This window comes from Nerophis lumbriciformis, linkage group LG25 (genome assembly GCF_033978685.3).
Source record: "Nerophis lumbriciformis linkage group LG25, RoL_Nlum_v2.1, whole genome shotgun sequence".
In the NCBI taxonomy this organism is placed as follows: Eukaryota; Metazoa; Chordata; class Actinopteri; order Syngnathiformes; family Syngnathidae; genus Nerophis; species Nerophis lumbriciformis.
In genome coordinates, this window is record NC_084572.2 from 8,812,501 (window position 1) to 8,823,411 (window position 10,911).

The following is a 10,911-nucleotide window of genomic DNA, read 5'->3' on the forward strand; positions in this document are numbered from 1 at the left end:
GAGCGCCGCCGGCCGTCAAGTACTTCTTTGACTTCCTGGACGCGCAGGCGGACAACATGAAGATCCTGGACGCAGATGTGCTGCACATCTGGAAGACTAACAGGTGAGGCATTATCACTGTTGCAATGTCAGCTTGTTAATCAATGCGTTTATTGGCAGTTTGCCTCTTCGCTTCTGGGTGAACATCCTGAAGAATCCCCAGTTTGTCTTCGACATGGACAAGAGTCCGCAGCTGGACGGCTGCTTGTCCGTCATCGCTCAGGCCTTCATGGACTCCTTCTCCCTCAGCGAGACGCAGCTGGGCAAGGTCATTCATTATTCATGTCATACGTCCATTTCTTGATTGTTAAGCTGCCATTATTGCCAAGGCCTCTATTTGGACACAGTTGTCCCTGCTGTTAATTGGTTCCGGTCACAACCACCATTAATGACCTTCGGCAATTTAGGAATCAATTGTTGTAAATCAAATATTTTCATAGTTATTGCATAAAAAAATTGGTTACCATGAATATATTATTCCACCTAATGAAAAAGTAAGAAATTTAGTGGGATTTTTTTATTACCGTCAGTACTCAAAAAATAATAATGAATGAAAATCAAGGGTGTTAGGAATTATTGGCATTTTTAAAGCTCCAATTACTTCAATATGCAATATGAAACCTAAAATACTACGACGGAGACTGTTGTCAAGCAAGAGTGGGAAAGAATTCCACTTCAAAAATGTGTCTCCTCAGTTCCCAAACCTTTACTGAGTGTTGTTAAAAGGAAAGGCCATGTAACACAGTGGTGAACATGCCTTTTTTGCAATGTGTTGCTGCCATTAAGTTCTAAGTTGATGATTATTTGCAAAAAAAAAAAAAAAAGAAGTTTCTCAGTGAGAACATGAAATATCTTGTCTTTGCAGTCTATTCAATTGAATATAAGTTGAAAAGGATTTGTTGTATTCTCTTTTTATTTACCATTTACACAACGTGACAACTTCACTGCTTTTGGCTTTTGTAAATCGCCTGCTTGAATATTCCCTCTTCTCTTTAGGTTCTTTTTTTTTTTAACAATCATTGTTTTACAAAGAGGTTTTCAGGCCATCTCCATGCAACCAGAAGGAGCTTATCTAACCTGAAACCTATTTACAAAAAGTTTCATGATGATTATTATACCAAATAATACAGTGTGAGAATTGTGTTCCATGGAGAATGGAAAGGTAAGGTGGCCAAATATTCCCACCTAAACCTACTATTTGACACAACCAATGTTGGAATGCAGGTGAGGACCGCTCATGATACTTCAAATGCAAATATTACGCCATTGATAAAATATAATACATCAGTAGGTTGCCTACAGCCACAGGTAATTGCTAATTAAAGAGCTCCTTGTAGGTAAGTGATGTTGATTGATTGTGTTTCCTGCAGCACGCACCCACCAACAAGCTGCTCTACGCCAAAGACATTCCCAAGTTCAAGCAGGAAGTCAAGGATTACTACCGGCAGATCCGAGACCAGCCGCCGTGCGCACACGCCGACTTCCACGGCTTCCTGCACGAGGAGTCCAAGGTGGCGTTTGGACACCAAGGCGACGGCTGGCGTACTTTGCAGTAAACAGCATGGACCCTTTTTTTTTTCCAGAAACATGAAAATGAGTTCAACGAAGCTGCGGCCCTCAAGGAGATCTACAAGATCATTCACAGATACTTCTCAGAGGTTTGTAACCACACCTGTCAGGTTCAAACACTGATGACATCTATTAAACAAGACAAGAAGCAAGGAATCAAAGAGACAGAATTAAATTTGGCTCAATGAGGAGAAACGCGTACACCTGTACTCTTGTACAGTGTTCCACGCTCTGACGCTTGGACTTCCCCTGATTACATTGCAACAGCTGTTTATAAGGGAGGGGGGTCGTAAACAGCCATCGCCTTTGGTTACAGAACAGTTCAAAGAAAAGGTTGTAAAACAGTTCAAAGAAAAGTTCGCCTGGAGAGGAGTCAGGTCCTGCTTCCTCTCCGCTTTGTAGTTCTCGGGTCAAGACAAAATCTTTCTGTGGATTACAATACATCAAAGAAACAGAACACCTTCATGTTGCTTCCCATCCTACACAGTGGAGTTTTACAAGCCTTTTGTTTGGTAGGATCAAAGACAGCGTTTGTCTGCTCGTCGGGAACTCATGTCAACGCAAAGTGATAACTTACATACAATTATTCTGACACACTCAGATCATGTGACCCACACGTCATGTGACCCACACGTCATGTGACCCACACCAAAAACCACAGTTTCCATCGCTCCGCAAAAGGCCTCACTCACTAGTACCACCAACTAATTATGGTTAGAATAATCATTGATTGATATAACATAAATAAAAAGATAACCAAAAGTCAACTTTAAATAGTTTTAAAAAAACAGATTTAAATTAGTAACGAATAAAACAAGTAAAATAACAATAGCAACATAAATATGAACAAAATATAAAATTATGTGTTCCTGTTTTAATTTTTATTTTATTTTTTACCTTTACACTAATTAACCACAATAGTGTGCTTTTTGTCTCAAAAACACACACAAAAATAGTTTCTTAATTAAATGCAAAAATCCTCACATTTATTGTTGCAATACATCTTTGGACAATTTTGACCAGTAATTTAAGTTAAAGCATAATAATTTTGTAAATGTATCAATAAGTGCTTTAAGTAAATTTTTTTTGTAGACCGGATGTGGTGCGCCGCGCTATTATTGTGAAGGGGAGAAGTGCGCTGTGCTGTTTTCAGCTGGATGAGTTATAAAAAAAACTGCTGTTTGTACATTGATGTTACATCCATGATGTCGTTCACAACAACACAACAGATGACATGTGTTGTGTGTACATTGATGTTACATCCATGATGTCGTTCACAACAACACAACAGATGTGTTGAGTGTGTATGATTGTTTGTACATTGATGTTACATCCATGATGTCGTTCACAACAACACAACAGATGACATGTGTTGTGTGTGTATGATTGTTTGTACATTGATGTTACATCCATGATGTCGTTCACAACAACACAACAGATGACATGTGTTGTGTGTGTGTATGATTGTTTGTACATTGATGTTACATCCATGATGTCATTCACAACAACACAACAGATGAGATGTGTTGTGTGTGTATGATTGTTTGTACATTGATGTTACATCCATGATGTTGTTCACAACAACACAACAGATGACATGTGTTGTGTGTGTATGATTGTTTGTACATTGATGTTACATCCATGATGTCGTTCACAACAACACAACAGATGAGATGTGATGAATTGTCCCGCCCGACCACTAACGCAGAAACATGTCAAACTGATCTAACAATGGACTTTTACCGCAGATCGTAGAAAAACTGGAGCAGAATGGCGCCCCTGCTGAGCTGAAGGAGCAACTGCATGAAGTAAAGAAGATGTTTGAGGGACTGAAGAGCTGCTCCTGGAGCTGACCCACATCCCCGCACTAGACCACCAGGCTTGTACTGTAGCATATTTCAACTAAATACACATTGCATTTTTTTATGCCTTGTGTTTTTGTTTTTACAAAAATATTTCTAGTGGCACGTCCCTTTGCTGCCACAGGGTGGTGCTGTTGAGTCAACTACTTGCAGCAACCAGTAGGTCAGTCATTAACGAGTAGCGCCACCTAAAGAGTGTAGAAGTTACAACTGAAGGCGGAATTTGAGACTTTGGCTCGTTCTTGGTTTTATTTTTAATCAAGTAAATAATCACTAGTAGATCATGTAGAAAATGTAGATCAGAAATGTTTAATTTACAAAACTATTACTCTATTGGTGGGAATTATTCTGGAATATTGTCTATAATGTGCACACCCAGACAGACAGATGTCAGGTTCAAACACCGATGACATCTATTAAACAGACAAGAAGCAAGGAATTAAACCGAGACAGGATTCAATTTAGCTCAATGAGGAGAGCGCGTACACCTGTACTCTTGTACAGTGTCGTCCCACGCTCCGACGAAAGATTGTACGCCTCCTCTTTTATTTGGACTTTCCCTGATTACATGGCAACAGCTGTTTCTAAGGGGAGAGTGGGTCGTAAACAGCCGTTGCCCTCGGTCACAAAACAGTTAAAAGAAAAGCTGCCTGGAGCTTGCGTCAAGTCCTGCTTCCTCTCCGCTTTGTACTAGATCTCGGGTCAAGACGCGCTCTTCCTGTGGATTACAATAGATCAAAGAAACCGACACCTTCATGTCGCTTCTCATCGTACACAGTGGAGCATACTTGCCAACCCTCCCGGATTTTCCGGGAGACTCCCGAAATTCAGCGTCTCTCCCGAAAACCTCCCGGGACAAATTTTCTCCCGAAATTCAGGTGGACTCAGGTCCTCCACAATATAAAAAAGCGTACCTGCCCAATCACGTTATAACTGTAGAATGATGGAGGGCGAGTTCTTGGTTTCTTATGTGGGTTTATTGTTAGGCAGTTTCATTAACGTCCTCCCAGCGTGGCAACAACACACAACAACAGTAGTCACTTTTTTGTATACCGTAAAGCAGTTCGTCTGCCGTAAACAGCAATGTTGTGACACTCTTAAACAGGACAATACTGCCATCTAGTGCATTTGATGAAAGCACTTTTGTGCGTGCCACACAGCAATGCATCATCAGAGAGGGTGTTCAGCATGGTTCGAAAAATAGTGACAGAGAATAGAACAAGGATGGACAATTCAACCCTTAACTCAACAATGAGTAGATGAGTGTTATGTGTGTGTATATGTGTAAATAAATGAACACTGAAATTCAAGTATTTATTTTATATATATATATAATGTATAATAAATATATATATATATATATATATATATATATATATATATATATATATATATATATATATATATATATATATATATATAAAAATAATAAAATATATATATATATATATATATATAGCTAGAATTCACTTAATGTCAAGTATTTCTTATATATATATATATTAAATACTTGACTTGGTGAATTCTAGCTGTAAATATACTACTCCCCTTTTAGCCATGCCCCCGTCCCACCCCGACCACGCCCACCCCACCCCCTTCCCCCACCTCCCGAAATCGGAGGTCTCAAGGTTGGCAAGTATGCAGTGGAGTTTTACAAGCCTTTTGCTTGGTAAGATCAAAGACAGCTTTTGTCTCCTCGCCGGGAACTCATGTCAACAGAAAGTTTTGTGATAACTTACATACAATTAATCTGACAACCGCCCACACCACTAACGAGCACAACTCCACAGGTAACTGCAACTGCAGACAAACAGACTGACTGAAAGCATCAGTGGTCAATCAAGCCAACGTCACCTGCAAACACACCTCAAACAGAGCTTCAAAACCCGTTATAACAATCACACAGCATCGTTCTGTAGGCACCAACTCAAGAACTCCACAGAGCTGAGTAAATACACATTGATGACGAGATTACATGGCCAATTGTCACATCTAGTAAATACTTATGTACTCCTAAAGACAATAACATTGATGACTCTATTACATGGCCAATTGTCACATCTAGTAAATACATATGTACTCTTAAAGACAATAACATTGATGACTATATGACATGGCCAATTGTCACATCTAGTAAATACATACAACAGTGCAGCTCAAAGATGTAACCTTTGCCTGAAAGACCAAATGTTTATGATATACCACCCCAACAAACTGGTGTCATCATGAGGCAGGGCACTACTGCGTAACACCTTTAGCAATGGCCACGCCCCCATGTAATGTGCCCAATACATACTGTATGTGACAGCCACAGACACTTCAATAAACTCCCCTGAAGAGCAGGGAAACCTGTGTAACAGACCTGTAAGGATGAAATAGCCTCTGTGTGTTTTTTCTTGACCTAAGGTGTGTGTATATCAGTGACGTGCGGTGAGGTTGATGGCTGGTGAGGCACTGACTTCATCACAGTCAGATTTACAAACATATGAACCCTAAAGAGTATCTTATTCACCATTTGATTGGCAGCAGTTAACGGGTTATGTTTAAAAGCTCATACCAGCATTCTTCCCTGCTTGGCACTCAGCATCAAGGGTTGGAATTGGGGGTTAAATCACCAAAAATGATTCCCGGGCACGGCGCCGCTGCTGCCCACTGCTCCCCTCACCTCCCAGGGGGTGATCAAGGGTGATGGGTCAAATGCAGAGGACAAATTTCACCACACCTAGTGTGTGTGTGACAATCATTGGTACTTTAACTTAACTTTAACTTTACACATACAAACTGTAGCACACAAAAAAGCACATTTAATAAAAAAAACTTTATTATGGTCTTACCTTTACTTATAAATGAAGTCCATGCGCAGCTCCTTTTGAACAAAAGCATCGATAACTTGTTTATAGAAGTCATCCTTATCTTTCGTCAGTTTTAAAAGTCTCGATGGAGATCTTCCTTTAATTATTACCTCCTGCTTCAATTGAAATTCCAGTTTAGAAAACTGTTTTATTTTAGATATGTAATCATCCATGTTAAAAGTTCAGGCAAGAGGAAAAAATAAACGATCGCTGCTAACTGTTGCTGCTTGTTGTCACTTCTTCTACAGCCGAGTAGTCGCAAGAATGATCTCTGAGATCACTAGCGCCCTCTACCACCATGAGGCGGGATTACTGCGAGCCTCACACAGTGCGTCTTCGCAGCCGTTTTATGATTGCTCAGCACAAGAAATACGTTACACACATACAGTTGTTGACAAAATACACTGTACATTATATACCTCAGCTAACTAAACTATGGAAATGTATAATATAATTCATATAGCAATACGGTCTCACTGCACAGCAGGCCAGCAGTTAGCCGAGTCCGCAATCCATGTTGAGGCACAACTGAGTGACGTGCCTCAACTGGCTGCTGTTCACCGCACCATCTGTTCTCAGTATTTGAACGGCAAATGTGAAAATTCAGCGATTTTGAATACAAATAATCTAAAACTGGTGAAGTTAAATGGAAAATATTATAGTATAATTACTGGATACAAAAGCACCTTGAAGATTCTAGCAGGAACTCTCATTCAACCCTTTTTCGATTACGCATGCACCTCCTGGTACCCTAGCACCTCGAAAACCCTCAAATCTAGACTCCAAACATCCCAGAACAAGCTAGTCAGATTACTTCTAGACCTCCACCACCAGATCCCACCTCACTCCTACCCACTTCTCCAAAGTGGGCTGGCTCAGGGTGGAGGACAGAGTAAAACAACTTGCACTGAGCCTAGTCTATAAAATCCGCTACACCTCCCTGATACCGAAGTACATGTCAAACTACTTCCTTAACGTAAATGAGCGCCATAACCACAACACCAGGGGGAGCTCCACTAACCACGTTAAACCCAGATTCCCATCTAACAAAGGTCTTAACTCATTCTCTTTCTATGCCACATCAATATGGAATGCACTCCCAACAGGTGTAAAAGAAAGTGCATCTCTATCCTCCTTCAAAACCGCACTAAAACAACACTTCCAGGCAACTACAACCCTAGAGTAACACCCTCCCCCTTCCACATCCCACCTCCCCGGATTGTAAATAATCAAATGGCTTTTTTTTTTCTTTTTTTTTTGTCATAAAATGTGTGCTTACGGACTTTATCCCTGCAGACTGTATTGATCTACATTGATATATAATGTATATATTGTGTTTTTTTATGTTGATTTAATAAAAATAAAAAAAAGATTTTTATTTATTTTTGTTTTTAATTTCTTGTGCGGCCCAATACCAATCTTCTGCTTTTAATTTATTTTTAAAAAAAATTAACAAATTTAAAAATGTTTTCAAAAATTAAAAAAAAAATTAAAAAAGTAAAAAAAAACAACAACAAAAACATTTTTTTAAGTTAAAACATGATTTTCAAGGTAAAAAATTATTTTCAAGGTAAAAAAAATTTTTCAAGGTAAAATTTTTTTTTCAAGGTTAAAAATGATTTTCAAGGTAAAAAAAATTTTCAAGGTAAAATTTTTTTTTCAAGTTAAAAAATGTTTTTCAAGGTTAAAAAATTTTTTCAAGGTAAAAAATGATTTTCAAGGTTAAAAATGATTTACAAGGTAAAAAAATTATTTTCAAGGTAAAAAAAAATTTTCAAGGTAAAAATTTTTTTTCAAGGTAAAAAATGATTTTCAAGGTAATTTTTTTAATTTTTTTTTAATTTTTTTAAATTTCTTTTAAAAAATTTGACTTTTTTTTTTTTTTTTTTAATTTTAATTTTTTTATTTTTTATTTTTTTTAAATTAAATTTTTTTTAAATGTTTTAAAAACATTTTTTTTAAATTAAAAAAAAAAAAAAAAAAAAATTTAAAATTAAAGAAATTAAAAAAAAATAAAAAAAATTTTTTAATTTTAAAAATTTAAAAAATTTAAAAAATTTAAAAAAATAAAATAAAATTTTTAAATTTTAAATTTAAACAAATTTAAAAAAAGATTTAAAAATAAAAAAATAATTTTTTTTTTATGATTTTCAAGGTTAAAAATGATTTTCAAGGTAAAAAATGATTTTCAAGGTAAAAAATGATTTTCAAATATTTTTTATATTATTTTAATGTTTTTAAACAATTTTAACAATTAACATTTTTTTTAGGGTTAGGATTAGGATTAGGGTTAGGGTTAGGTTTACGGTTAAGGTTAGGGTTAGGGTTAACATTAGGGTTAGGGTTAGGGTAAAAAAAAATTTAAAAAGTTAAAAAAAAGTTTTAAAAAAGTTTATAAAAAGTTAAAATAAGTTAAAAAAAAGTTTTAAAAAAATTGTAAAAATGTTTAATAAAATTTTAAAAAATTTAAAAAAATTTTTTTAATTTTAATTCATCCATCGATCCATCTTCTTCCGCTTATCCGAGGTCGGGTCGCGGGGGCAGCAGCCTAAGCAGGGAAGCCCAGACTTCCCTCTCCCCAGCCACTTCGTCCAGCTCTTCCTGTGGGACCCCGAGGCGTTCCCAGGCCAGCCGGGAGACATAGTCTCCCCAACGTGTTCTGGGTCTTCCCCGTGGCCTCCTACCGGTCGGACGTGCCCGAAACACCTCCCTAGGGAGGCGTTCGGGTGGCATCCTAACCAGATGCCCGAACCACCTCATCTGGCTCCTCTCCATGTGGAGGAGCAGCGGCTTTACTTTGAGCTCCTCCCGGATGACAGAGCTTCTCACCCTATCTCTAAGGGAGAGCCCCGCCACCCGGCGGAGGAAACTCATTTCGGCCACTTGTACCCGTGATCTTGTCCTTTCGGTCATAACCCAAAGCTCATGACCATAGGTGAGGATGGGAACGTAGATCGACCGGTAAATTGGGAGCTTTGCCTTCCGGCTCAGCTCCTTCTTCACCACAACGGATCGATACAGCGTCCGCATTACTGAAGACGCCGCACCGATCCGCCTGTCGATCTCACCATCCACTCTTCCCTCACTCGTGAACAAGACTCCGAGGTACTTGAACTCCTCCACTTGGGGCAAGATCTCCTCCCGAACCCGGAGATGGCACTCCACCCTTTTCCGGGTGGAGTTTTTTTAACTTTTTTTAAAAAAAATTACCCTAACCCTAAAATGATTTTCAACGTGAAAAAAAATTTTCAAGGTAAAAAATGTGGTGAAAAAAAAATTTTACCTTGAAAATTTTTTTTACCTTGAAAATCATTTTTTACCTTGAAAATCATTTTTAACCTTGAAAAAAAAAATTTTCCTTGAAAAAAAAATTTACCTTGAAAAATTTTTTTTACCTTGAAAATCATTTTTTTACCTTGAAAATCATTTTTAACTTTGAAAAAAAAAAATTACCTTGAAAAATTTTTTTTACCTTAAAAATCATTTTTTACCTTGAAAATCATTTTTTACCTTGAAAATCTATTTTAACCTTGAAAATCATTTTTTACCTTGAAAATCATGTTTTACCTTGAAAATCATTTTTAACCTTGAAAATCATTTTTTACCTTGAAAATCATTTTTTACCTTGAAAATCATTTTTTACCTTGAAAATCTATTTTAACCTTGAAAATCATTTTTTACCTTGAAAATCATGTTTTACCTTGAAAATCATTTTTAACCTTGAAAATCATTTTTTAGCTTGAAAATCATTTTTTACCTTGAAAAACATTTTTTACCTTGAAATTTTTTTTTTTTAATTTTAAATTTTTTTAACTTTTTTTAACTTTAAAAAAAAAATGTTTACCCTAACCCAGTGGTTCTCAAACTTTTTTTGTCATCCCCCACTTTGGACAAGGGGGAGTTTTCAAGCCCCACCTGCCCCCATCGGCCTAACAGAACGCTAATGCCAAGCTTAACATTTTCAAATTTATTGAACATCAAGTTGTATACATTCAAACTCAATAACATAAAATAACATCAAGTTCAATAATGAATAAAATAACTGTGCAGTTGTGGTATAACTTGCCCATCCATCCATCCATTTTCTACCGCTTATTCCTTTTGGGGTCGCGGGGGGCGCTGGAGCCTATCTCAGCTACAATCGGGCGGAAGGCGGGGTACACCCTGGACAAGTCGCCACCTCATCGCAGGGCCAACACAGATAGACAGACAACATTCACACTCACATTCACACACTAGGGACCATTTAGTGTTGCCAATCAACCTTTCCCCAGGTGCATGTCTTTGGAGGTGGGAGGAAGCCGGAGTACCCGGAGGGAACCCACGCAGTCACGAGGAGAACATGCAAACTCCACACAGAAAGATCCCGAGCCCGGGATTGAACCCAGGACTGCTCAGGACCTTCGTATTGTGAGGCAGATGCACTACCTACCCCTAACCTTAATTGATTTAATTAAAAAAAAAATGTTTTTATTTATTTTTGTTTTTAATTTCTTGTGCGGCCCGGTACCAATCGGTCCACGGACGGGTGGTTGGGGACCACTGGTATAAAACTACAAAATAACAAACACGAAGGCTCCAGTTTTACA

The 10,911-nt window shown here is 37.6% G+C and overlaps 1 protein-coding gene across 1 annotated transcript in view; it reads left to right on the forward strand.

Annotated features, from left to right (window-relative positions):
• The window catches only part of plxnc1 (plexin C1), a 63,781-nt gene extending 59,023 nt beyond the window's left edge, over positions 1–4,758 (forward strand). The window contains exons 27-31 of the mRNA XM_061983634.2: positions 1–103; positions 160–307; positions 1,410–1,550; positions 1,623–1,697; positions 3,357–4,758. The exon at positions 1–103 is cut by the window's left edge and continues 61 nt beyond it. Of these exons, the coding sequence (XP_061839618.1) occupies positions 1–103; positions 160–307; positions 1,410–1,550; positions 1,623–1,697; positions 3,357–3,461 (572 nt within the window). The 3' untranslated portion in view covers positions 3,462–4,758. The remainder of the gene's footprint in view (positions 104–159; positions 308–1,409; positions 1,551–1,622; positions 1,698–3,356) is intronic.
• The last annotated feature ends 6,153 nt before the right edge of the window (positions 4,759–10,911 follow it).